The sequence below is a fragment of the Drosophila bipectinata genome, chromosome XR (genome assembly GCF_030179905.1).
Source record: "Drosophila bipectinata strain 14024-0381.07 chromosome XR, DbipHiC1v2, whole genome shotgun sequence".
Taxonomy (NCBI): domain Eukaryota; kingdom Metazoa; phylum Arthropoda; class Insecta; order Diptera; family Drosophilidae; genus Drosophila; species Drosophila bipectinata.
In genome coordinates this window covers 25,914,777-25,942,643 of record NC_091735.1, presented here as the reverse complement: position 1 = coordinate 25,942,643, position 27,867 = coordinate 25,914,777, and the positions used below count along the sequence as shown (strand labels likewise).

At 42.3% G+C, this 27,867-nt stretch overlaps 1 protein-coding gene across 5 annotated transcripts in view; it reads left to right on the top strand.

Moving 5' to 3' along the window:
- Tlk (Tousled-like kinase) overlaps positions 1–27,867 on the top strand; it is a 58,556-nt gene that overhangs the window by 28,297 nt on the left and 2,392 nt on the right. For 2 of the 5 annotated variants that reach the window (XM_017254076.3, XM_017254077.3), the window contains one exon: positions 25,925–27,847. In XM_017254076.3, the coding sequence (XP_017109565.2) occupies positions 25,925–27,847 (1,923 nt within the window). Of the gene's footprint in view, positions 1–2,118; positions 2,553–18,615; positions 19,416–22,780; positions 23,500–25,924; positions 27,848–27,867 lie in introns of those variants that run through there. The other 3 variants (XM_043213012.2, XM_017254075.3, XM_017254078.3) reach the window with 3 other exon arrangements.

The following is a 27,867-nucleotide window of genomic DNA, read 5'->3' as shown; positions in this document are numbered from 1 at the left end:
ACATTATCTTTTTATAAAAATAAAATGAGGAAAAGCAAAAGCGAGAGAAAAAACAAATACATAAAAGCTGAAAAGCAGGAAAGGTAGCGAAAACTCGGGCTGTTGTTCTGCGAAGTTTCATAGCGTAGCTGCTAATTTCTTGTTAATTGAGTAAACATTTTGTTGCTCAACTTCGGGCCATTACCAATGCCTAAACTTCCACTGAAAGCTCATAAGCCAAGCCAAGCCACCGTGTTGGGACTTTAATAGTACCGGGTAGGAATACCATTCCCAAGCAAGAAGTTCTCAGTTGCTAGAGATGCTCCGATGTCACCCCTAGAGAAAGAGTGAAATTATTGAAAATTAATCACATGCCGAGGCCAAATACTAAATCATTGGTGAGTCACATAAAAAAAAGTAGCCACGCCGGCGAGAGAAACCAAAAAAAATGTTCATGAGAAACCAAAAAAGTCGCGAGAATCGACAAATAGCTGGGAGATGAACAAGGAAAGTGGAATTTATCACAAAAGTTGAGTCATTCGGAGGCCACTGGTATAAATTATAATTCGATAATGCCACAAATTCAGAATGATATCACTTGGCCCATAACTCATGGTGGTTGGGGATATGCTGGCACATTCTACTTTATGGCTTTGGGTGTAATCTCCTGAGGTTTGCTTAAAGTCGCAAGATACACTTCCTAAAGAAGTTCTCCTATGATTTTTTCAAAGCTACATTTCCTATAGATACCTATAAAGATATATTTCCTTTAGATACTATTTTCAGATACTTTGTGAAAGATACTTTTTTTCAAGGAAATGCGATTCAAACTCGAACTTGAATGCGTTTTGAAAAATTAGAGGAACAGGAAATGTGCCATACCGATAATACCCCCAGATACCGCTCTCCTCGACTTGCACCTTTTTCCTATTTTTCCACCGTACACCGTTCACCGTGCACCTTTCTCCTGCTTTCTGCTCCTATTATTCACCTTTCGCTATGCCCGAATACTGCAATTGCTTTTTTGGCACACACAATATTTCCGCCTAACAACGCGACGAAGAACAAGGCCAAAAGGAGGATGGATAGGGTAGTATAGGCATGGTGAAGGGAGGGGTGAGGGGGGTGAGCTTGGCCCCCAAATACTCCTGGTGGGCGGAGGCAGGGAGTGGAGGGGCGGCTAGGTAGCTAAAACAGTTATGCTAGAACATTTTGTTATTGCCTTTGCTACACTTTTTGCACTTGCGTGTGCGTGTGTATCTGTGTGAGTGCCACTGGTAGTTGTGTGTATCTGTGTGTGGCTTATGTACTCTCATGGTATTATTTTTTCCTTGCGCCCTATGAACAATTTTTGTTGCTTCTGTTTTGCTTTTAATGCCATTTTTGCGTACTCTCCTTCTGACTTGTGTGTGTGTGAGTGCTGCATTCTGCTGGGGTGTGTGTGTGTTTGTTTGTGGCCCAGCTGCCTTTGCAGCCGACGTCGACTGTGGCAGATCCCCGTTGCTTCGATTTCATTTTTTTCGCCGCTCAGTTGAAAAAGCAAAACAAACGCAACAGCAACAACAACGACGCGGCGCGAGCTAAAAACAAATCATTCTAAAAAACACAATAATTTAATGCCTAATAAATAAATAAACAAATTCAAAGTAATCTCGTTTCGCCCCTGTTTTGGTGCCTTGAAGCTCAGATATTTTTTCAAGTGTGCTCTTTTTTTTTCGAACTGCCTCTGCCTGCGCTGCTTGCCGCCGACGTTCGAGTCGCTTCGGTCGTTGATACAAATTTTTTACCTTGAGCTCATTTCAAGTTTAAATAAGCAAACAAAAATAAGTGAAAAGAGAAACAATAAAATTGAAACCGACACAAAATAAAATGCGAAAAGTGATGACAAAAATGGCGATATGACTGACAACATTCTGTTTTAAGTAAAAATAAAAAACGGAAAAATAACTACAACTAAAATATATCATAAAAGATACAATACTATTGGATAATTCAAAACAAAACCTACCAAGTGCAATTAAGAGAAAATAGTGCGTGTTTTTTCCAAGTGCGACAGCCACATAATTTTTTTGTTGTTTAATTTTTATTCGGCAGGCAGTTACATGAAAATAATACAACAAAAAAAATTAATATAAATACAAATATATATAGAAGAAAACGTATGCATATATGTGTAGCAGTGGTGTTCCTACATGTGTGCGATGCAAAATTGGCAATTGCAGGCGCCCAGCTACCAACAACAACATTACCATCAGCACCACCACCAACCAATTCAACATCATAATCATCAACAACAACTGCAACAAGAATTGCACTTGCAACAGCAACAGCAACAACAACAACAGCAGCAGCAGCAGCAAATAATATTGCCACGGCAACAATTGCTAGTGTGTAACACTCCAATAAATAATAATAGTAATAGTAGTTGTCACAATAGCTATCAGAGCTATAGCTACAGCACCAATAATAACAACAACAACACTGTCACCAACAACAACAGTCAGCAGCAACATCAACAGAGCAACAACAATCCCGAGGACGATGTTTATTATTTGTTTTATAAAGATTTCTATGTAAGTGTCTCCATTTGAACATAAACGGATATCATTTACTCGGTGTGGAGTGAGGGGTATAGACACTATATACTACCAGATAACAAACAAATTAGGCAGCTGCCAAAATCGATTTTGCGGGGCTATGCACCTCGATTCGTAAGGTTCCAGCGATCCACCGCGGATCCGTATCCGTATGTCTAGTTTAAAGGTCTCACACACAGAGAGCACCCCATAAATGGCCACTAATAGAATGATAACATCGTGTGAATAGAATGAAACAAAATGCATCTTTTTTATATGATTTTAACACTCATTACCCAGTGTCCAGTTCATAGACTATTAGTGTGGTGAGTGGTGATATACTTTTGATGGCAAATAGTTGGGTTTTGGTGCGGGGCTCTGGGTTTTCATGAGGTAAACCCGTGAAACGAGAACATGCGTCATCGATTGACTGACTGACTTTTGATAAGTAGGAAGGGGAAAACCAACCCCAACCCCAACCCTAACCACTCTCATGACCGATCAGGCGAAGCGACAGGACTACCCTTCTAAATGTTCAAGTATTTTAGTACATACAAATGTGTACTATATATACATACATAAATGACCATCGGTATAACCCTTATATCTATTTATATAAAGAGAGATACTGCCGCCTCCCGTGCTGCTGTTCACACAGCAAATGCATTTCAATGTCAATGTCAATACAGCGCCTCGTCTTTCGTTAAATAGTGCTGATATTGGCGGGTGTATCTAGGGGTTCTTCTTGGGGGTTGTACTTAGCCGTATATCCATATCGCATTTATTGTCGTGTACTTGGCCAAACTAATGCGTCATTTTGGCTGAAATTTTATTTTTCCATTCCACATACATACATACACTCATACATATAACGTGGAAACAGTTGGGGAAAAACTGGGAAATGCTCAGGCATGGCGCTATGTACTGATGTGTTTCGATATGATTCAGTTAACTTTATTCATAGAGTGTGTTTCTTGTGAAATAAATAAATAGATTGTATAAAACAGTCAATGGAATTATGTTCTAATATTAGGTAGAACACCTCAAAATACACAGCTTTAAGCTGAATAATAATTAAGGGACTTGTTTTTCACTGGTTGATTAATATCCGAATGGAAATAACGCTTTTTTCTTGTCATTTTATAGAATGATATTCCCTTCGTTGCTTTTTTCTTTTTGCCCCGTCCGCCCTCTATATCCCTCTAACCAAAAAAACTCCGTACTTGGGTTCGTGTTTACAAGCCAGCATTGAAGATAATTGAATGTACCATTCCGTTTTTGTTTAGCCCTTAATTCTCCTTCCTTGAGAAGGATCGTGCACAATTTTCAACCCCGAAAGGGCGAAAATTTATGTACATTATTCGTTCGTATACAACTTTTGTTTGTGTCTATCTCATTTTTGTCTTTTGACTGGGAAATGTTAATTACGCATTAAATGTGATGACATTTTCCACAAGCCAGGCCTTACTTTCAGTTTCCCATTTTCAGTTCTCAAATACACAAAACTGCGCACTTCAATCAATTCCTTTTGCGTTGTTGCTGTTGCTTTTGCTGCCATTAATATTATTATTTTTTGAGCAAAGGTCGCCCGTTTAGGTGGCGATTACCCCCTCAATCTCCTGCCCTTTTCAAGGTTCTCAAACACTACATCCCAATAGCTGTATCGTTTAATCTGTATTAGCTGTATCTGAATAATTATACATAAAAATATATTTAATAAAGGTTCCTTTATGAAGCGAAAATGTAGTATTTAAATGACCATAGCGAACTACGCACACAAGTCCACCCCCGCCTTGCCATCTGTGACCGTTCGTCCGCCTCTGCTCTTCTCTTGGTTACTTAATGCGTCATGAAAAGGCCAAAGGTGGAAGAAAAAGAAATCTCCAACTGATGCGGCAATTGTGCCATTTTCCACGTACATATGTACCTACCCTCTGCTCATCTTAAATCCCCGTACTCTTCCCGGAGAAAAATGGAAAAATGCCGTTCGGAGCCACTGCGTAGATGCCATCAATAACTTTGGGCAACTTTGGGCAGCCGCCACGAATTAACAAGTGCCAGCACACACGGACTCCCGCAGATATAGGGGCAAGAAAGCCAGATGTGTTAGAAGAGTGCTGACCCAACTTGGTCGATTTTTTCCAATTATGTTGGGTTACTAGGAGTTTATAACGCTTTCCCAGTGCAGGGGTAAAGACCCAATCACGACATGCTGGGCTCACTTGCTGGCTGAAGAGAGGGACTTTGTGACACGACCAGCGGAGGTTGCTCCCAAGCTGAACGTTGTCATCTTCACGCGAACACAGCTGACGCCCGCACATGCGTGAAGCAGCTGCAATTCGCTGCACTAAGAGAAACTTTTTTTAATTGAGGAAAACTTAACTCTTTGCTTAAATAATTTCCATATTTTCGAAAATTTTCCAGGGGTCCCCCCATCAAAAGTGAGCATCGGCATAGGTGGTGAAACTTTGACCTCTTGCGAAGGCCATATCTTGGACAATTTTGATCCGATTCTCAAGCCAAGTACCTCAAACGATTTCTAGCTTCATTCTCCGTCATTCTGCATCCAAACCTAGAAATACAATTTTCGATCCATTTTTTTGAAAATTTTCTAGGGGACCCCCGTCAAAAGTGAGCATGGGCATGGGGGGTGAATCTTCGACCTCTTGCGAAGGCCATATCTTGGACAATTTTGATCCGATTCTCAAGCCAAGTACCTGAAACGATTTCTAGCTTCATTCTCCGTCATTCTGCATCCAAACCTAGAAATAAAATTTTCGATCCATTTTTTTGAAAATTTTCTATGGGACCCCCGTCAAAAGTGAGCATGGGCATGGGGGGTGAATCTTCGACCTCTTGTGAAGGGCATATCTTGGACAATTTTGATCCGATTCTCAAGCCAAGTACCTCAAACGATTTCTAGCTTCATTCTCCGTAATTCTGCATCCAAACCTAAAAATACAATTTTCGATCCATTTTTTTGAAAATTTTCTAGGGGACCCCCGTCAAAAGTGAGCATGGGCATGGGGGGTGAATCTTCGACCTCTTGCGAAGGCCATATCTTGGACAATTTTGATCCGATTCTCAAGCCAAGTACCTCAAACGATTTCTAGCTTCATTCTCCGTAATTCTGCATCCAAACCTAGAAATACAATTTTCGATCCATTTTTTTGAAAATTTTCTAGGGGACCCCCGTTAAAAGTGAGCATGAGCATGGGGGGTGAATCTTCGACCTCTTGCGAAGGCCATATCTTGGACAATTTTGATCCGATTCTCAAGCCAAGTACCTCAAACGATTTCTAGCTTCATTCTCCGTCATTCTGCATCCAAACCTAGAAATAAAATTTTCGATCCATTTTTTTGAAAATTTTCTAGGGGACCCCCGTCAAAAGTGAGCATGGGCATGGGGGGTGAATCTTCGACCTCTTGTGAAGGGCATATCTTGGACAGTTTTGATCTGATTCTCAAGCCAAGTACCTCAAACGATTTCTAGCTTCATTCTCCGTAATTCTGCATCCAAACCTAGAAATACAATTTTCGATCCATTTTTTTGAAAATTTTCTAGGGGACCCCCGTCAAAAGTGAGCATGAGCATGGGGGGTGAATCTTCGACCTCTTGCGAAGGCCATATCTTGGACAATTTTGATCCGATTCTCAAGCCAAGTACCTCAAACGATTTCTAGCTTCCTACTCCGTCATTCTGCATCCAAACCTAGAAATAAAATTTTCGATCCATTTTTTTGAAAATTTTCTAGGGGACCCCCGTTAAAAGTGAGCATGAGCATGGGGGGTGAATCTTCGACCTCTTGCGAAGGCCATATCTTGGACAATTTTGATCCGATTCTCAAGCCAAGTACCTCAAACGATTTCTAGCTTCATACTCCGTCATTCTGCATCCAAACCTAGAAATAAAATTTTCGATCCATTTTTTTGAAAATTTTCTATGGGACCCCCGTCAAAAGTGAGTATGGTCATGGGGGGTGAAACTTTGACCTCTTGCGAAGGCCATATCTTGGACAATTTTGATCCGATTCTCAAGCCAAGTACCTCAAACGATTTCTAGCTTCATTCTCCGTAATTCTGCATCCAAACCTAGAAATACAATTTTCGATCCATTTTTTTGAAAATTTTCTAGGGGACCCCCGTCAAAAGTGAGTATGGGCATGGGGGGTGAAACTTTGACCTCTTGCGAAGGCCATATCTTGGACAATTTTGATCCGATTCTCAAGCCAAGTACCTCAAACGATTTCTAGCTTCATTCTCCGTCATTCTGCATCCAAACCTAGAAATAAAATTTTCGATCCATTTTTTTGAAAATTTTCTAGGGGACCCCCGTTAAAAGTGAGCATGAGCATGGGGGGTGAATCTTCGACCTCTTGCGAAGGCCATATCTTGGACAATTTTGATCCGATTCTCAAGCCAAGTACCTCAAACGATTTCTAGCTTCATTCTCCGTTATACTGCATCCAAACCTAGAAATAAAATTTTCGATCCATTTTTTTGAAAATTTTCTAGGGGACCCCCGTCAAAAGTGAGTATGGGCATGGGGGGTGAAACTTTGACCTCTTGCGAAGGCCATATCTTGGACAATTTTGATCCGATTCTCAAGCCAAGTACCTGAAACGATTTCTAGCTTCATTCTCCGTCATTCTGCATCCAAACCTAGAAATAAAATTTTCGATCCATTTTTTTGAAAATTTTCTAGGGGACCCCCGTTAAAAGTGAGCATGAGCATGGGGGGTGAATCTTCGACCTCTTGCGAAGGCCATATCTTGGACAATTTTGATCCGATTCTCAAGCCAAGTACCTCAAACGATTTCTAGCTTCATTCTCCGTCATTCTGCATCCAAACCTAGAAATAAAATTTTCGATCCATTTTTTTGAAAATTTTCTAGGGGACCCCCGTCAAAAGTGAGCATGGGCATGGGGGGTGAATCTTCGACTTCTTGTGAAGGCCATATCTTGGACAATTTTGATCCGATTCTTAAGCCAAGTACCTCAAACGATTTCTAGCTTCATTCTCCGTTATACTGCATCCAAACCTAGAACATTGACATTTTTTGGATAGCATGAAGAGGCACAAACATCTATCTCTATCACACACGTACAGATCCACCTGTTGTTACTAAATTAAATTATCATTGTGATGGCGACCAGCGAGTATTTCCCAAGTATTCAAAGTTTGCATTTCCGCCAACCATATGCAGTTGGGAGGAGGAAGGCATTCCCTTGAATGCCAATTAGAACCCAGTGGCGTTCATAGGGTGCGAACAAATCGATCATCGAATCTTTCATCGAATCAAGAATCATATCCACATTGGCGAATATGAATCCTTGGTGTGCCTTAGTTGTGTTTGTAGGGAAATGTTTTCAATGGAGATTTGAAATCGAGAACTGGCAATGCGCATTACGAAATGATTTTATTTGCCACTATAAATTTCAGTTGATTTAATTTCACCGTATCTACTTTACTTTGTAAGGCAACGGGAAACCTATTTGGAGCAGCAATTGAGCGGAGTGCAAAAATCTGGTTCCCATTGTCCGTGTATCTTTTGGATATATATTGCGTTTGTGTGTGTGTGTGGCGTGTGTGTATGTGTGTAGTTGTATCTGCAACTATATCAGTTGCATTCAAATCCAAAGAAATCGTCGAGAAAGGCAGTTGACAATTGTGGAATTGCGATTGCAATTGGAACTCGACGGCAGAAATCTGAGACGGAAAACAGGTTTTTCCTCCCAGCCACCGTGCTCCGTCCACTGCATCTACACTTATACACATTATATTTATACACTTAGGCCTATAAGTGAGTGCAGTTCAATGAATCGAAGTTAACGAAGAAAAAACCCAGTCCGAGGGAAAAATTTGACATAGTATTCGAAATGGCCTGCATATGTACATACATATACATACGTACATATCGTACATATATTCGCCTTTATTGTCATTTGCGGCGATTAACTCGCATTATTCTGGGCGGTTCGGCGCAAGTTTTCATTTGGAATTTCATTTTGTTTATGGTTCGGTGTAATTTTCATCTTGCACGAACGAGCACAAAATACACACTCGAATCGACTTCGCAGAAATCGAAAATTTAGTAAACAGGGGTTTCTGGGAAAGTGTAAGCTTAACATAGCGAAAACTAATAATATAATTTATTAAAGAAAAGGAACAAATAGCTTTTAAAACATTTTTAATTACTTAATTCCGTTCTTTTAGAATTTCTTAGTTTGATTTTTCCTCGTATTTTGCATTTGAATGACTTTCAATTAAAATTTGTATTTATGCAATCGGAGGCGGCATCTTCACATCCAAGTCCGGTGCTAGGTACGTTTTTCATTGAAATATCTCTGCTTTCCTTTGCTTTCCGATTCGGATTTGATTTTTCTGATTTACTTTGTTCGGGTGCCCCATAAACAAAGCAATTTACATACAGATACTCATATATCAGCATTATAGTGTGTTTTGTATATGTACGTACATATTGTGATTGCCTCTCTAAAGATTTTGCTGTGGTTGTTGCTTTTGTCATGCTATTGCAATCAATGAGAAGCAAAAACATGAGCCAGAGCAAACAAAGCCATAACAAATAGCGCTGAGCCCAAAGCGCCACCGAAAAAGTACCAGCTTTCATGTTTTTGGGAAGCTACTTAAATTCTATGATCCATAACTCTATATATATACATAGTATCTTTTACTCTAACTAATGAATTAAATTTTCTTGTTTCAGGTAAGTTACCTCACACTTTTGTGCAGAAGTATGAACTATTGAAAAATTGTGAGTAATAATATGTAAATTAAGGATTTTCCTTTTTCTTTTTATTGTATACTGTATGTACATTATTTGTGCATTTTCCTGAAATGAACGTTTTAAGTTCCACACCCTCTAAAAATGGGCCTAAAGTTCAAAATACAGCTCGCACTCGTGTTTAGTTGAAAGTGAAATACAAATTGCTGGACAAACAAATTATAGATAAGTTCCTAAGCTACTTGACCTTTGAATTGAAAGAGCTGTTCGACATGGGAACTTGGCTATATTTTAGCTTCATTTTGGATTTAACGCGTGATCACAAACTTATCAAACTGCCCTCGTATAATAGAAAACTATATTATTTTTGGTCTCCACTTCCATCATTATTCCCTCGCTTTTGGTAAATGAATGAATGCATTTTTTTCTCGGCACAGACATGTTAATTGCGAAGTTTAATATTCCATCAGTTGTGGCCTGTAGGAGTGTACTTTTGACATCTAGATGTGTTACACAACACCCTCACTCGCTCACACACAAGTTCATTAATTATTCAATATGAAGTCACAAGATGGTGGGGAGGTAATCGAGAGTGGGTGGATGAGCGGGCGAAGGACCTCTCCTTTCCCCCTCCGTCTCTTCGCCTCTCTGTATCTCTGTCTCTCTGCTATTTAACCGCAAAGAGAAAAGACCAAAGAAATTAGTGTAGCCCCAAAAGGACAGATGTGAAAAGCTCTCATATCCACTTGACACAAATTTTATTCTTTTCGGTGGAACATTGAAATTTGGAATCGAATTATCTAAACTCAGTAAAACGAAACAGCGTGTGTGTAATCTACTTAGAAAAAGGACTACATAAGTCCTTCAGTGGATGCTTTCCTGTGCTATGACAGGCAGGATGTCTTTCCAGAAGCCATGTCGTTTCTGAAAGGGGAACAAAAAGAGGAATAGAAGGACTTTCATGCACTGAGTACTGCTATTCAGCCAAATATTCAGCGACACGTCTTGGGAAACTAAAATACTAACTAGGCGTATACTTAATATGAACAACGGTGAGGAGTATCAGTGAGATCAAGGTATTAATAAAGTTATTATTTCATTTTTAATATTATTTTGTATTGTGTCAAGAAGTTGGTGGAACTTATGGAACTTTTGTGCTTTTTTGTCCCTGTGATTTTTCCCCTTTGACTTTAATCGCGTGACATGGCTGGAATTCGTTTATTTTTTAATTCGAGGCCACCCACACACCCGACTTACGTATGTACATGCCTATGTACATACAGATACAGATAGGAAAGTAAATTATTTTTTTAAATATATGTATATGTATGTATGTATAGACATACATAGACGTATCCCACTGTAGTAGCTTCCGACTCTTTTTTTTCGCAACCCCCTTTCATAATTTGTTGTATTTTTTCCACCCATTTCACTCTTTCTGTGTTTTGTTTTTGGCTCCTTTTCATTTTCAATTTTTCCTTTAAAAAGGACGTTTTCGTTGTTTGCCTTTTGGGTGCAGAAGCGATGATATAAGCAACTGAAGAAAATTGTTAACCAACCACCAACAAAACGAGAGAGGGTGGTGTAGGGCGGCAGGATGTGTGGCGGCTGGTGAGGAGGGGGGAAGTGGGGAAAAAAGCAGGCAAACCAGATGAGACGAGACCATAAAACCGACAAACGGCGACACGAAGGATACGATGTCCTGTCCAAAGGCAGTCAACCAACCAGGCCTCACCACTTCCCTCCTCTCCCCCACCCCGCTCAGTCAGTCGGCCAGAGGCGCAGGCAGGACTCTGTCAGGGGTATTCTCGCATTTAGCTGAAACTAAATAATAATAATAATAAAATAAGCTGATATATTAATTAATTTCTTATTTTATTTATAAAATTTTGTTTCTAACGATATCTGTCTTAGACTTTCCCCCCTTCTTTACAAATGTATTTTGCTCACTTTTTTCCCCGGTGTGCTGCTTCTTCTCCGTCGCATCGTCTTGTCGGGAAAACCTTAAATAATTTAACACTTTTCCCCATCAAGACTCCTCCCCCCAGCACCTGCCTCTGCCCTCCTTCCTGCCTCTGTTATGTTTGGTTTTGGAATTTTTCTTTCTTTTTTCGGTCTGTGGTGAATTACAAGTGCCGAACGGAAAAATTGTGAATAGGGGGTGGCGAAATGGGTGGAGAGCGGGAGGAGTGGTGGCTTCCCATGTGTTGAAATAAGAGTGTTGAGTTAGTTTTCCGCCGGGCGGAAAATAGAATATTTTTGTAGCATATTTTGCTGCGCAACATTCGCTGCGGACTTTAACCAGACTTGCACATCTCTGTATGTATATGTATGTGTGTGACGAGCTTGTGTAGGTGTAGAGATAACCGTATAAAAGGGAATATGCTTGTGTGCCGTTAGGCTTTTGCGCTTTTCCCAAAACTCAAAACAATCAATTATCTATATTTAATTATATAATTAAGTATTTTAAAGCCTGGTTAAGTTTTCCTAAAACCTGACTTTTTTTCCTTTCCTTTTCTTTACTTTTTTCTTGGAATGTGTGTTTGTTTTTACACTTTTCTAGGCCATGTCCGCCATTTTGTCCGGGTCCTACGTTTTTCGGGCCCTACCACCCTCTCTTCTCGTTTTTCTCTTGACATTTTGCAGCTAACACCCCCCAAACCCTTTGGCATTCGCCCCCCCCTGGTTTTGGTCCGTTGCTAACCAATAAGTTTGTGACTTCCGCCGAATAGCGCGAACCACGCACATGCACACCCATACATGTTGGTATGTACATACGTGTGCATGTGTGGGAGACTTCCCCTCGCCTTGTCCGCTCCTCCCTTCCAAGGGCCTTGGCAACATTCACTCCGCCATTTTGAAATTGATACACAGTCGAAAAGGTGGCGGGGAACAAGGTTGGGCAGATGGCTTAGGTGGTGTGGGGTGCGGGGTACGGCGGTGAGTAGGAGCAGGCAAGGGATGGAATGCTGAAATTTTCAAGGGGGTCAAGGGGCGAGTTGCGGGCTTGCTTTAGGAAGGGGAGGAGGTGGTAGGTTTTAGAGTGCAGCAGGTGCAGAAACATCGAATGCATTTGCCCCAAACACGCACACACACACAGAAGCTCTCAAAGCTCACGCACACTGACAGCAACACGCACCGCACACGCACACACTCCCACTTATGCACATTCTCCCACCCAAACGTAAACACAAACACATACACGCACTGAGAGATGCACACTTTCCATATTTCCAGGCGAGTTTGAAATATTTGCTTTGGCTTGAGCTTGGCCTCCGTGTTTGACGGGCCAGCAAAGACCCGCCAGTTCCCCTCCTTCCACTGCCCCCGCACTCTACCACTCTACCACCCCCCTTCGCCCCAAGCACAGCCTCGCTTACTTACTGCCCATCCGCCCCTAGGTCCTTCAGCAGCTGCTGACGACTGCACTGCTCCCTCAGACTAGTACACTGAACGACGGAAATCTAGTCTGAAAAGGTTGTCTAGCGGTTTTATGTTTATACCAAAAATACAAATTGGTTTTAACAGTGTAGCAGTATTTGTTTTTTTTTTTTCTATGTGCACATCTCGCGGTGACAGCGCTGCCACAGCCTCTGTCACCGCCTCAGCTTCTGCCACTCCTCTGCCGCCACTCAGCCATTTTATGTTGTTGCTTTAGTTGGTCACTGAGATGTTTCTGCCTGCCTGCCAGCCAGGACATGAGCGAGACCAGCGAAACGATTCCAATGCGAGAAGCGAAGGACTTCGTGCCCCTCGCCGCCTCCGCGCGTCCTCCATCTCTAATCGTTAACCCAAAAGTGAGCTACGAATTTTGGCGAGAGCAGCCACCAAACTCGACCAAAAACAACATCACCTCCTTACATACCCCCTCCGCCAGGGAGCAGGGGGCATGGCATAGTGTATGGCCTAAACACGATATCACGCATACGTCCTGTATTGCGATCGCCTCCATAGACCAGAAGCAACAGTAGTAGTTATAGCTTTCAGATTTTAAGATGCTATTATACTATTTATAGCTATTATGGCAATTACTACTATTACTAAGACCTCTTGAAACTTTTAATGTAAATATCATTATATGAAGCAAATTAATCATACGCCATGTTGGCCAAAGTGAACACGAACTTCTCTATTAGGTTGTGATAGCCCGACATTACTTTATCATAACGATTTTCACTAAAAAAGAAAACCACAAGAAAACTATGGATTTCCTCAATAGTTTTCCTCGAGGGACATTGAAATGAAAACACTTTGAATACAAAATGAGGCTTGACACGGTGGCGGCAGATTGGAATAAACAACGAACTTGGGGGCACAATCAGAATCGAAAAGCGAATCTGAGTGGGAAGCAACGAGGCGAGAAAGCAACGAGACAAAGAGGCGAAAGAAGCAAAGAGGCGAAAAAGCAGCGTGTAAAGCGAAGGCATAGTGAAAGAGCAGCGTAAAATTCCAATGAAATTACGTATGAATGATTTTTATTATTAAAGTGCGCAATTGCCACGACTCGGTCATTGTTTTCTCTATTGTATATAGAGCTAAATACATATGTAAAGCCAACTGTGTATATATGTAAATATTCGAAAATATAAAATGGGTACATGCACACTCCTATGTACCACTAAGTATGTCACACAATTAGTCTGGCTGATAAATATTCAGGCGCTGCTCTTTTTTTTATTCAAATTTCAATATCCACCCAACGAAGTTCCGAATAAACCCCACAGTAAAGTTCTGAAAATTCGCATTCAAAATCACATTTCAATGTAGATTAAATGGCCGGAAGCTTGAATATTAATGCGATAATTGGACCTCAAGAGGGTAAAGAATTTTAACAGATTTTGAATATGAACATTATAGGGCTTCCCATTGTCTGTTTGCCGAGTTTGGTATGCCGAACTATAGAATCTTATCTGGACAATTTAAAGTAACATTATTTCAATAGAAACACAAAAATCAGAAAATGAAACGCTGCCAAACTAAGTAGGGGGCAATGTGCTCAAAAAAGGGGGCTATATGGAGCCCCGTACTCTTTCAGAGTTCTATATATATTCGTGAATATGTATAGAGTAGAGTGCTACATAGTTACACAAAAAAGGCAAACAAAAACCGCAAGATAAGGGTAGGAGGGTAAAAAATGGGAATCGAAATCAATAACTGAATAGGCATTGGGAAAAATAGCTAGAGCTAGTGGAAAATAAGAACGTAAAGCGATGCGGAATTGATCAATAAATATGCTTATCCAATATGTACATTCGTACATATATACATACATACATTTGTCTATTCAACTAAGTTACGTGTTGTATGCTTTCAAGAACCGATTCTTTGGAAAACGAGCCATCAAAGCTTTTCCTGTATTGGGTACTTCAGTTCCCCATTCATTTCACCATTTTAACATTATTACCGACAAGTAAATACCAGATTGAAGTCCGTAATAATATTCTGTACTGAAAGGGTCTTATCTCCATTTCTTAATGCCTTCATCCGCTAAAAAAAAAAAACTAAAAATGTACGTTTAGCTACTAAGAGTATGCATTTAAAAATTCTCAGCTGTGAAATACTTATGAAAGTAGGAAAGTCCGGATATAGAAGGAATTCGAGGTCTACAATCTCTCCAAAACTCCCCCCTCACGTTCCCGGCTGGTTTTTTTCTCCGTTTTCTCTGCCTTCGTTATCTTTGTCCCTCCCCAGCCCCCATCCTGTCCCCCGCCTCAGACCCCTCCATAAATTGATAAGAAGAATGAAGTTAACTCATAGGCGCATTCCCCATACAAGTAATAAATTTCTATATATACCATTCGCATTTAGTGTATGTACCAAACACATACAATATGTATGTACATATATGTATGTACACATTTGGTTTCTACAACTATTTTTATTTACTTCGTAGTTCTGCCCTCTTGAACTTGTCTAAAAATAATATTCTCTTTCCCCGCGGAATTTTGTGTTAATATAATATTAATAGTCCTCTAGAACTCCATTCTCCTTGGAATTCCTACACCAGCTGTTTATTTTATAAATATTTGATTAAAGGAAAAATGTTTTAAGGACTAGTTTTGGTGGCTCTTCAGCTTATTGCCAAAAACAGCCACACCCCTCGTGTGGCCCACTCAGCTGGATGCGGTGGCGTGGTATGGGTGTAGATACCCAATAGGGTTTTCCAAATTTTAGGGTTATCCCAGATGGGAACTATAGATATTTTGGTACCCTTCCATGTGCCGCCATGTTTTCATTTTTCCCCGAAACTACTTCATCTTTCTTGTGCTTTTATTTTGCACATTTTCTACGTTGCGCCTTCTTTTATTATTACTATTATTTTCGCTTCTTGTGCGAGTCCCTGGTGCTGCCGCAGTTGCTGCTGCTGCTGCTGCCGCTGCCCTCTGCCGCAGTCACCGCTGACGTCGTCGCTTGGCGATTTGCGCTTACTCACAATCAAATCTCACGCCGCATTTTTAGTCTCAATAATAACTGAAACGAAAAACACGCGCAGCCGAAACGAAGCGCAAACCAAAAGAAACGCGAAAACGCAAAACGGCAACGGCGACGGACAACAACACAAAATCGAAACGAAAACAACGACACATCGTCAAACGTCAGTTGCCTCTTATTTATTTTATTCTGTCACTCTTTCATCTCTGTTCATTCTTTTATATATATATGTTTTGTACACATGTATATGTATGTATATTTTTTTTTTAAATTGTGTTTTATCTCCTACTTCTTCTTCGGGCTCATTGTTTCTTACGCTTTTTCCCCCAAGAGAGCCGAGTGTGTGTGTGTGTGCTCATTGTTTTTGCATTTCGCGTTTGCTCAAATAGTAAATTAAACTGTTTTCAAAGAGTAAGTGGAGGGAGGAAGAAAGAAAGAAAGAATAAAAGGAAAGAAGGAGAGGAGAAAGAGGAGAGCTTGGCCAGTTGCTCAGCTCGTTCGTTTCGTTGTCGTCGTCTCTCGCTGCGTTTTTTGTTGTCGTGGGTCGTCGTCGACGGCTGTATTCGACCGAGTGGGCTACTCTCTTTCTCTTTTTATCCGACGGCGCCCCCACTCTCTGTTTTTGTTGTTTTTGTACTCGTGTTTATGTTTGTTGTTGTACTTGTTGGTGCAGCATAATTAGACGTCGCCAAAGTCTCGTGCATTGCGAGAGCAAAAGTCCCGAAAGCCGAACACAAGATCCAGCACTATCGTCAGCATTGAGTTTTGGAACAGGTGCCGACTTATTTGTGCAGTTTTAAGTTTTTTAATTCCATTGGCGTCATACATTTTTCCTCAAAATAAGTACCATTTTTTGTATTTCAGCTTATGCTTTTTCAATGTCAACGGCCCGATGCTTGTTGTTAATGAGAAAGCTAGTTAATAGCTTTAGTTTCCCCATCTCTCCCATTGCGGCGGATTTCTCTCTACTCTTTCGCCCATCACCTCTAGCTCTCTCATTCGCTCTGTTTTTTTTCAATTGTTTTGTTTCAGCATTCGCGGCATGATAATGTGTTGTTTCTCCCAGTTCTGGATTATATGTGTTCCAATTTGTTTAATTTTTTGTGCTTTTTCTTAATATTATTTTTATTTTTTTTTTTGATTGGTTTGTGTGTGTGGTTGAGTGGTGGGTATCAAAAAGAAACAAAAACGACAAAGAAACCCAATAAACCCCAAACGCTGTAGCACTTATACACTCCCAGTAAACGTTCAACACCTTCCGTTAGTTGCAAGTTTATGCCCTTCCTAGAAGTCCCTAAAAAACAAACTTGATAAATAATTAATTTATAATATCTAGTCTTTTTGACTCGACTGACCCATATGATTGAAATCGTGCCAGATTTAAAAAGCCTATACCTAAAATGTTTGTTTTCAGTTCCCAGCGTTTTTTGGTGCCATTTTTTATGGTGAGGTAGCTTAGCAATTTACGATATTGAATAATTTAGAGAGACAGTGAACTGTCGATACATGGACCCAACAAGTTCAGTAAAAAGTAATAGAACAAGTAATAGAATTTCATCTGAATTTCACTAAAGCGTGAAGGGGTTCTGAAGGAAAATACAATTCCGTGTACGTCATAGGTCCGCAACGAAGGCAGACTGTAGGTTCGTGTGCACATCTGACGATTATAGAGCTCTGCGGCGTATGTGTTTGTTGATTGACTCAACTTGACGACGGCGACACACGCGCCCGACTCACAAAACTTTTGTTTTACACGCCGAATCTCTTATTTTATTTGTTATGCTGGTCGATTACGTCAGCTGACATTCGTTTTCATTTTTCAGGGACCTGGGAAAGCATAATATACATTAGCATGCCGATATATGTACATACATATATCCAACATAACCACCAAATCGTATGCAAAAATCATACATGGTCTGAAATATGGGTACAAATGTATATAGTACATGGAAAAGTAAATCATTTGGCAGATCTATTTGCATTTGTGTTGGGTGTATCGGGTGAAAGTTGTAAAAACCGAACTGAGTTGACTACTGGGCTATCGACGAAGTCAGCTCATCCTTGGAAAGAAAATGATTTTAAAAAAATGAGAGAAATGATAAATGGAAACTGGCAAAAGTACAAAATGTTCAGCCTGAGTTAATTGATTTTAAGTTCGTTGCTGAAAGTCGAAATATGCAACAGTAAGTACTCACGATACATCACGTCATTCCATGCCAATGACTTTTGTCGTGTTCGAGCACGTAATTTTATTTTCGTCTTGAATTTCATTTCGTTTAATTTGTGGTTAATTGACTTGCCCCATTTGCATACCCATTATATGTACATACATAGATACATACATATTTCGAGGTGATCGAAAAGATCTTGGTACTAAAATTTAAGGGGAGCGAAAAAAGCATCTAGTCGTCTCCACTATGTTATAAGATACCTGTCTGCCTTTCTCATACCTGCTTCCACCAAAACCGTAGGATTGCATAAAATCTTGATTGGTCAGAACAATAAAAAAATATTTCAAGAAAATATGTAGATATGTAGATACATATGTATGTATGTAGATAGCGAGCTTTCTAACGCAGCAGCCGCAGTTGAAGCGATGTGGCACCGGCAGTGCAGCCGGCGGCCTTGCCTACAAGAACAGTTGAGAAGCATCAAGAAGGAGACAGAGAGAGACCCGAGCGACATTGTCGCTGTCGCTGCAGACGGCTCTCATGCTCGACACGACATGTTGCGTATTGTGCAGTTGGATCGAAAAGGATGGTGTTCGACTCTCTCGTTCTCGGCTCGACAGGCCGAATGTGTTCGAAGCGAACCAGAGGCTCGAACAATGAAAATCATCGAGTAAATCTGCAGACGGCGGTGGTGCGGTGCGGTGCGGTGATGTTTGTTCGTTTTGTCGGCGGTTGCTAAACACAATTTAAGTTCACTCGGTTAGCAGACACCGCGCTTCGTTACCGACAAGCTAACGTACACGTAGAAAAATCCACATGCAGGCGGCGACAGCGGCATACGAAACCGAAACCAAAACAGGAACAAAACGAAAGAACAGAAAGCAAACAGAAAAACACCTATCGAACGTTCGTTGAGTTCAGTTGATTTTTTTTGTTTAAGTGTGTACGTGTAACGCGAGTGTCGTGTGTGTGGATTTGAATTGCCAATTTTAGCCGACTGGCTCTCATTGTCGAACTTAAAGAGCGAGCAACGTGACGTGTCGTGTCGTATCGCAAAAATTCGCGCACAACTTCCTACTAAAAAAAGTTCCACCAAAAATACCAGTTTTTTTTTTCATGTGCCTGTGTTAGTGCGAATCACAAAGCAAAAGCGAATGAGATCCAAGGAGAGGGCGAGAGAGAGCAGCTGATTTAGCCGGCAAGTGTGTCAGCTGTTCAGAGAGAGAGAAAGACATGCTATGCTCTCTCCCCACTTGAATAGTGCATTCGCTTTAGCAATGTACGAACAACAAATTCAACACCAAGAGCCCCAACAATCGCATCCAGAAAAGCAGAAAAAACGCAGTACAACCGTAACATCAAACAGCGATAGCAGCAGCAGCTGCAACAACAGCTACATTATGTTAGCCTCTGCCGCAGCGACCTCAGCCGCCGCCCGCAAACGCAGCCGTAGCGCTAGCAATGGTAGCAAACGCAATGCCGGCAGCGGCCGCAAATTGATCAAGAGCGTGAGTGTTTTTTGTGCTTCTCTCTGTTTACATTAAAAGGTTGGCCGCACGTGCTGTTCGATAACAAGAGAGTGAGGGAGAGCGAGTAAGCGGCAGCGATTGCTGCGCGCCGAGCCTGCGTCGACTGCGACGCCAGCGCTTACAGTGGCAAATTGGGCCACACAGAAATAACAGAGTAGCCGACTGTTAGGGTGCTAATGTTAGCCCAATGGGAATAACTCAAATTAAAATGGGGGAAAAATAGTAGATCTGATAAGTGCGCAAAAATAAACTGGAATTGAAGCGGGGATCTGGTGACTTTGGAACTGCTGAAAAAGTTGCCAGCAAAAAATTGAGCAAACAATTTGTGAAACGGGCAATAAACAGACTGATAAGAGAGTGTACCAGCAAAAAAAATGGAATGGAATGAATTTCATAGCTTTCTGACTAAACAGGATTATGTTAGAGCCATTTTTATTTTATATCAATATTCTTTAAAACGGTGGTCGGCAGGGCCCTGTCCCAGGGGCATAGGAAATTTCTCTGCTCGAGCTCTGCCGCACACACACAGTATAAATATTTGAAACGTCATGCTTGCAGCCTTTTTTCTTCTATTCGTTACTAATACTAATGCATTCATATTATATTAATGTATTGAGTGCCGACCACTGCTTTATAAAAAAAAAGAACTGATGTGAAGTGTCTGGACGGTAAATGGGTTAATCGGCACTCTATTACGGCCCTAAATTAATTGCCCTAATCTAAAAGTTAAGATAATGTTTTTTATTTTTAAATTGCACACAATTGTCAATAGCCTAAATTTAAACGGCAACAACAACAACACGAACGTGTCGTTTATACTTTATTCATTCATTTGTTAAACCAGCAGATGTTGGCGCTCTCCGGTTGGAGCTACACTCTGTCTCTCTCCGGCGCCGCTCGTTATGCTTCGGTTCCACTTCGGCTGGCAGTCGGGTCTAAAAATAAAACAGCATGTGTTTGCGGCTCTTTGTGTTGGTGTTGTATTTTTTGTCTGGGCAAAAGGCAATGAAAACGAAAATTTGCGTGACGTCTCTCGACCTTGACTCATCGACGCTGTTAAACTGCTGAGCGTCAGCAGAGCAGTGGTGGACGCGGCAGCGACCTGGCGTCGCAGTTCGAGCCGAGTTCGCTGCTGAGGTTCGATGTTGCCTACCGTTTGTTGTTGCTGTTCCTTCTGTTTATTTATTTTATTTTTTTTACCCATATATTTTTATTTTTTCGTTTCGTTTGCTTGAAGTCAACGTCTTTGGCGGGATGGCAAACCAGTTTCAAAAAAACAGTCACACGCACAAGCAAATGGTTAATATCTATATTTGAAAGACACCTACTACTCTTATCACAATATTGCAAAAAATGAAAAATAAATACATTTTACTTACAAACAGACATTGTACATGAAAAAGAAAACTAGTTTGTTTCGCTTAAATAAACCACACTGCACTGCAGCATAGCAGTAAAACCTCAATTAAAAATAAATCTAAAAAAAAAAAATACTTTCAACAATAAAAATATACATATGTATGTATATATTTTATGTTAAAAGATATGTATTTGTAAATTATATTTATGGTTAGGTCGGTCTTTATTAGGCAGTGTTTGCTGTAGCTCCTAGAATAACGTTGCACGCACTAGAAAAAATAATACAACGGTTGTTGAAGCACTATTGGAATGTGCCTCTCAACGGGGCTTCGCTCTCTTTGCGCTCGTCCCCCTCTCTCCCCCTCTTGTCAACTTATTTTCTCTCAATAAGAAATGCATGCGTAATGCAAGTGAGTTCCATTGCTTTCGGTGCCACACCCACACAAGGCCCAGCCACCCACTCTGCTGGCCTCTCGCTCTCCCCCCGATGCTGGCTCCCCAGCTGCCCCTACCACATCATTTGTCATGCCATTCCGTTCCATCTTGGTCCGAATTTCAATTCCACATTTGAGAGTATCAGCGCGCTGCTCTTCTCTAGTCTTTTTCGCATGCCCATGCTCCCCTTCTTCTATATGCCCCTCTCCCACTCCCGCTCCCTTTTCCACTGCAGCACAGCACAGCACAGCAGAAGCATAATCATCATCATAGATTTATCTCATTCACGCGCATGTAAAGCAAAGGCCCAAAAATTAAGTCGTAGTCGTTTGTAGCTTTTCGTTTTGCGCTTTGCTTTTTGCCCTCTTTCTTCATTTCCACCTCTTGCTCCCCCCTCAATGTTTCCCCCTCTCCCCTCCCCGCTTCCCCTCAGCTCATTCGCTTGTTATCATCATCAGCTCATTCCATTGTCTGGCCTTTCGTTCGTCTCGTTTTCTCCCCATTTCCCTCTACCTTTCCCCATTACCATTCCCTTTCCCCATTCTCCATCTTTCTTCTCTCCATCGTTATCGCTCTTTCTACCTCTCTTTGGCTTTGTCTGCGGCTCTGGTGTAGCCAATTTTGTGTTCGCTGGCCGTTACCATTTTTTTTTTTTTACTTTGGCCATGTTTGGCAACATGTTTCCCCCTCTCCGAGCTTTTCTTCTCCACTTCTTTTTATGTATGTTTGTATGTATGACACTATATGTATATGCATGCATGTGTATATGTTTCCTCCTTATCCCCATCTCCTCTACTCTCGTTGTCTCCTTCGCGAGTCGATGCAGCGACAGCTGTTGACCAAAGACCCCTGAAAAGGAGAGGGGTCAGAAGACTGAACAGAAGATTGCAAAGGTGGTAGCTTATCTACGCTTATCGTCGATCTTTTGAAATAAATTCCTAGGGAGTGTGAAACCCTTCATCTCGACCAGTTTTTCATTTGAAAAACGGTATAAAATTTCTATCTGAAATATCTTAAATAGTCTCCCAAGAAAATCCCAATCTTCTCGGCCAAATCAACTGCCCATTACCGCAGCCATTAATAATGCAAGTTTGTAGCCAATAAACATAATGGCGTATAGTGGGTTCAACATTCGAACAGACTCTTTGGCAATTAAAGGAAACTCGATATGGAATTATTTATTTTGATTAGTTGGCAACACTGTTGCGCTGTTGTTGCTGCTGTTATTTTTAAGTGTGGTAACGGCGCCCTCTGCCGGTGTCGTCGCTCGCGAATTGTCAAAGACGCCGGCTGCTCGCCGTTCTCGACTCTATCCTCTCTTCCAGCAACGCCAACAACAATAGCAGCAGCCGCAGCAGCAGCTGCTTTCCGTTGGAAGTTGCAGGCTATGTTGTGGAATGGTAAGAAAAAAGTAAAGGGGAAGGGGAGCAGGAAGGAAGAGGCTGCAGCAGAAGCGACGCGGCAGCGACAGCAAACAGCGACGCTGGCTCCTGCCTCTGCTGCTGCCGCCGCTGTCGCTGCTTGTCGTGTTGTAGTTGTAGTTGCGGCCTTTAGTTTGCTCAACGCGCGCGGAAGTCGCTAGGCGAAAAATATTTATCATAAAAAACAAGCAGCAGGGCCCCAAGGAAGCAAAACGGAGAAGAGAGACGTAAAAGAAGAAGAAGAAGCGGCAACGGTTGTCAATCGGATTAATTTGTATTGTACTTTTCTTTTCGTGTCTGTTTTGGTGTTCGGATTTTGCAAATGAGCGAATAGTAACGCTCACTCGTGCTCTCGCACTCTCGCTCTCTCGCTGCTGTCGAACGTGCGCTCTCTTTCTTTCCCACGGGCTCTCGGGTGGCGAGACGCTCTGCTGGCTCTCTCACCTCTCTTCTTCGCTTCTTCTTGGTTGTTAACTCTGTGTATTTGCACCTTCTTTCTTTCGCTCCGCTCGTTACCATTTTACAAACACACACGCGCACGTTGAAAGCGACTGCAAAAAAAATCGGACTAAACTGCGAACCAACGAATTAACCAAGAATAAATACAGAAAAAATATTGAAAATATGCAACGAATGTGAAAATTTAATGCTATAGAAAGTTTCCAAAGCATGGAATACGTGAAAATACATTAAAAAGCAATATGAATGTGATAAAATTGTAATAGAATGTGAAAAACGCACACACGCGCGCGGCCTCCGACACATACTCACACGCACGAAGGACGCATACACACACATACACACAGCCACGTATGTGTGTGCAGAAAAATATGCGGCGCTTAAAGAAGGTGAACGGCATTATAGTGGTCATTAAAACTTGTTAAAATTATCTGTAGACTTTTTTAAAATCATCCAATAAGCCTGAAATTGGTTGAAAGTGCGAGTGCCCGAGCAAAAGAGAGTAAGCAAGAGGGAGGGGGAATATAAAAAATAGTGCAAAAAAAGTTATGGGTAGCCATTTTCATTTCTTAAATTGTTTTAAATTTTCTTCTGTTCATTTCATTGTCTTTACGCTTTGCTTTTTGATAAAAAAATTACACACACACACACGCTGATGCACACGCTCTTCGTTGTATTTGCTGTCTCTGTCTTTCTTTGGCTCTCTCCAAACGCATACGGCCGCTCTCTCGTTTTCATTTCATTGCATCTCTCTCTCTCGCTCGAACATTTATTTTGCACATTTCCCTTTGCGCTGCCCCAGCCGCTGCCACCGCCCCTGGGTTGCCACCTAGTCGCAATGGCGAGCATGTGGCAGCACTCATTCTCTCTGAAGAGGAACTGTGGGAAGCGAAGCAAGGGATCAAAACAAACACGGCGACAGAACGGCAGGCTGTTTTGCAAAGTGGCAAGGCAAAAAAAAATTAAAAAAATAAAAATTACCACAAAAAAATAAATAAATTAACAAGAAACTTGTTTGTTATTTTAAGTATATTGTGGCAACACTAAAAGTTGTGGTGGCAACCACAATTTTTGATTTCGTTTTCTTGTCAAACGTGAAAATGCATGTCCATCTTTATATTTGAGGGGAAATAAAGGAAATGTTCATTCTTTCATGATAAAAGTACTCGTGAACAAAAAAATCGTATTTATTTTTAAATCTAAGACTGTAGAACGTATCTGTCAATTCTATTCAATTCAAACATTAATGTGTTAACTGTCAACAAAAGTTCATGATTTCATTTGAGAGCCTCGTAAAGGAATTTCAGTGATCAGCGCACTAACTTATACCACTAACCATACAGCATATAGACAACCCATTTCATACAACGAAAATGGACGCGAAAATTTCTTGCGACAGGCCCCAGCAGGCCCCAGAGCGGATTTCTTACGCTCTCTTACGCTCATCGTTCGTTCATCTTACGCTCATTCTCGCAATAAATGTTTTCTGTTTCTCAGTCTCTAAACGGAGCGCGATGAAGAAGGTTGGCCTGCGCTTCGGTTGATCTTTGTATGTATGCGTGTCACACATTCACATACATGGGTGTATGTGTGCGTGCGATTTCGTTTCGAAGCCAGCGCACAAAATTTTGATTTTTCTTACTTTTAAGGCTTGCTACCCTAACAAAATTCGGGTATTCGTTATTTGATGAAATGACGAAAGAAATTATATTATTTTTTATTTTATTTTTTTTTATTATTTCAGCATACATTTTTAATTTATTTAGGAATAAGATTAAGTGTTAGTAGTAAAATGTTTTCTGTATATATATTTTTACGAATCATTAAAAATCAATATACTGAGAAAGTGTCAGAGTATATTTCGGTCGGAGTCACTTAAAGCGCCGATTGCTTTTAAGTTTTTGTTGTTCTGCAAGAGGCTTGTGCATGCCTACTCTAACGATGGAATGATTTTTAGGGGAGGGTGAAGACACGAAAACAGCTGATGGACTTGTTTACCTTTTTTGTTTACAATTTTTCAGGCACTTGTTATTATATTTTGGGTTATTGTGAGATTTAATTAAATTATTGTCGTTAATTTAATAATTTCCTTATATATATTTCCTTATATATAATAACTTTAAAAAGTAATTTAATTCTTCACCCGTCTTCACCCTCCCCTAAAAATCATTCCATCGTTAGAGTAGGCATGCACAAGCCTCTTGCAGAACAACAAAAACTTAAAAGCAAACGGCGCTTTAAGTGACTCCGACCGAAATATACTCTGACACTTTCTCAGTATATTGATTTTTAATGATTCGTAAAAATATATATACAGAAAACATTTTACTACTAACACTTAATCTTATTCCTAAATAAATTAAAAATGTATGCTGAAATAATAAAAAAATATAATATACAAAATAATATAATTTCTTTCGTCATTTCATCAAATAACGAATACCCGAATTTTGTTAGGGTAGCAAGCCTTAAAAGTAAGAAAAATCAAAATTTTGTGCGCTGGCTTCGAAACGAAATCGCACGCACACATACACCCATGTATGTGAATGTGTGACACGCATACATACAAAGATCAACCGAAGCGCAGGCCAACCTTCTTCATCGCGCTCCGTTTAGAGACTGAGAAACAGAAAACATTTAATGCGAGAATGAGCGTAAGATGAACGAACGATGAGCGTAAGAGAGCGTAAGAAATCCGCTCTGGGGCCTGCTGGGGCCTGTAGCAAGAAATTTTCGCGTCCATTTTCGTTGTATGAAATGGGTTGTCTATATGCTGTATGGTTAGTGCTTATACGTATCTTTCTGCCATTGCAGATGTCCGCCGGCGCTCAGTTGCAAATGGCCCCACAAACCACTTCGGCCCTAAGTCACCACCATCCCAACCAGCAACAGCAGCTGCAGCCGCCGCAGCAGCCGACACCACAGCCCCCGCCCCAACAGCAGCACCAGCACTTCGCTAACCACCACAGCGCCCAGCAGCAGACGGGACAGCAGCAGCAGGAGCAGCAGAATCCCCAGCAGCAGGCGCAGCAGATCCTGACGCAGCCACATTTGCAGCACCTGCAGAAGCATCCGCATCAGCTGCACCAGCTCCAGCACCCGCAGCAGCAGCAGTTGCACCAGGCTCAGCAGCAGCAACACTTCCACCAGCAGCAGCAGTCGCTGCAACAACAAGGGCTGCAGTCGCACCAGGGCAGCAGTAACCCGGACTCGAATATGAGCACTGGCTCCTCGCACAGCGAGAAGGATGTCAACGACATGCTAAGTGCAGGAGCAACTCCTGCCCTTCAGCAGCAACAACAGCATCCCGCCTTTCCGCCCGCCCTGGGCATGCAGCAGCCACCCCCGCCGCCCCCTCAGCAGCACTCGAACAATGGGGGCGTGGCTGGAGAAATATCGTACTTGACATCCGCCACGACGACGGCCAACAAACAGCCGCGCACGCCAGCGGAACGGAAACGTAAACGGAAATTACCGCACAGCAGTACGGATGAAGCGGGGAGTGGTGGTGGTGGAGGATCCGGCGGAGGAGGCTCTGGCGGATCGGTGAACAACAGCAGCCTGAAGGGAAAGTCCCTCGCCTTTCGTGATATGCCCAAGGTGAATATGAGCCTGGGCCTTGTCGACCGCCTGGGCGGTGGCAGTGGTGGCGGGGCAGGCGGAGCCGGGAGCGGTGGCTCCGGAGCAAGTGGAGGCTCTGGGTCCGGCAGTGGCGGCGGCAAGAGCGCTCGACTCATGCTGCCTGGCAGCGACAACAAGAAGATCAACGACTACTTCAACAAACAGCAGACGGGCGTGGCCGTCGGGGCCGGCGGTGGCGGAGGCAATCCCTCGGGCCTCAGAGGTTCCCATACAGGCGGAGGCAGCAAGTCGCCCTCGTCCGCTCAGCAGCAGCAGCAACAACAACAGGCGACGCAACAAACGGCGGCGAGCGGGGCCAGTGGCGGGAGCGCCAGCCAGGTGCAAGTGCAGACCAGTAGCGCCTACTCGCTATACCCGCCGGCTAGCCCTCAGACACAGACTCCGCAGCAGCAGCAACAGCAGCCCGGCTCCGATTTCCATTACGTCAACTCCAGCAAGGCGCAACAGCAGCAGCAGCGGCAACAGCAGCAGCAACAGACTTCCAATCAAATGGTTCCTCCGCACGTGGTCGTTGGCCTGGGTCATCCCCTCACTCTGGCCTCCATCCAACAGCAGCAGACGCCGCAGCAGCAGCAACAGCAGCAACAACAACAGCAACAGCAGCAGCAGCAACAACTCGGACCACCGACGACCTCGACGGCGACTGTGGTGCCCTCGCATCCACATCAAATCGGGTCCCTAGGCGTTGTTGGGATGGTCGGGGTTAATGTTGGCGTGGGCGTGAATGTGGGAGTTGGCCCGCCCCTACCACCACCCCCTCCAATGGGCTTACCCGCGGCGATCCTCACGTACACCAAGGCCACGCAGACCGAGATCTTCCTGCACCAGCTCGAGGACCGTGAGACTGAGCTCGAGTCCATCAAGGTGAAGCTGGACGAGGTGACGCGGTTGTCGGACGAACAGAAGTGCCAGATCCTTGGCAACCAGAAGACGATCGACCAGCACAAGTCGCACATTGCCAAGTGCATCGACGTAGTGAAGAAGCTGCTTAAGGAGAAGAGCAGCATCGAGAAGAAAGAGGCGCGCCAGAAGTGCATGCAGAATCGTCTTCGACTTGGCCAGTTTGTGACTCAACGAGTGGGCGCCACATTCCAGGTAAGGCTGTCCTTCCCTCT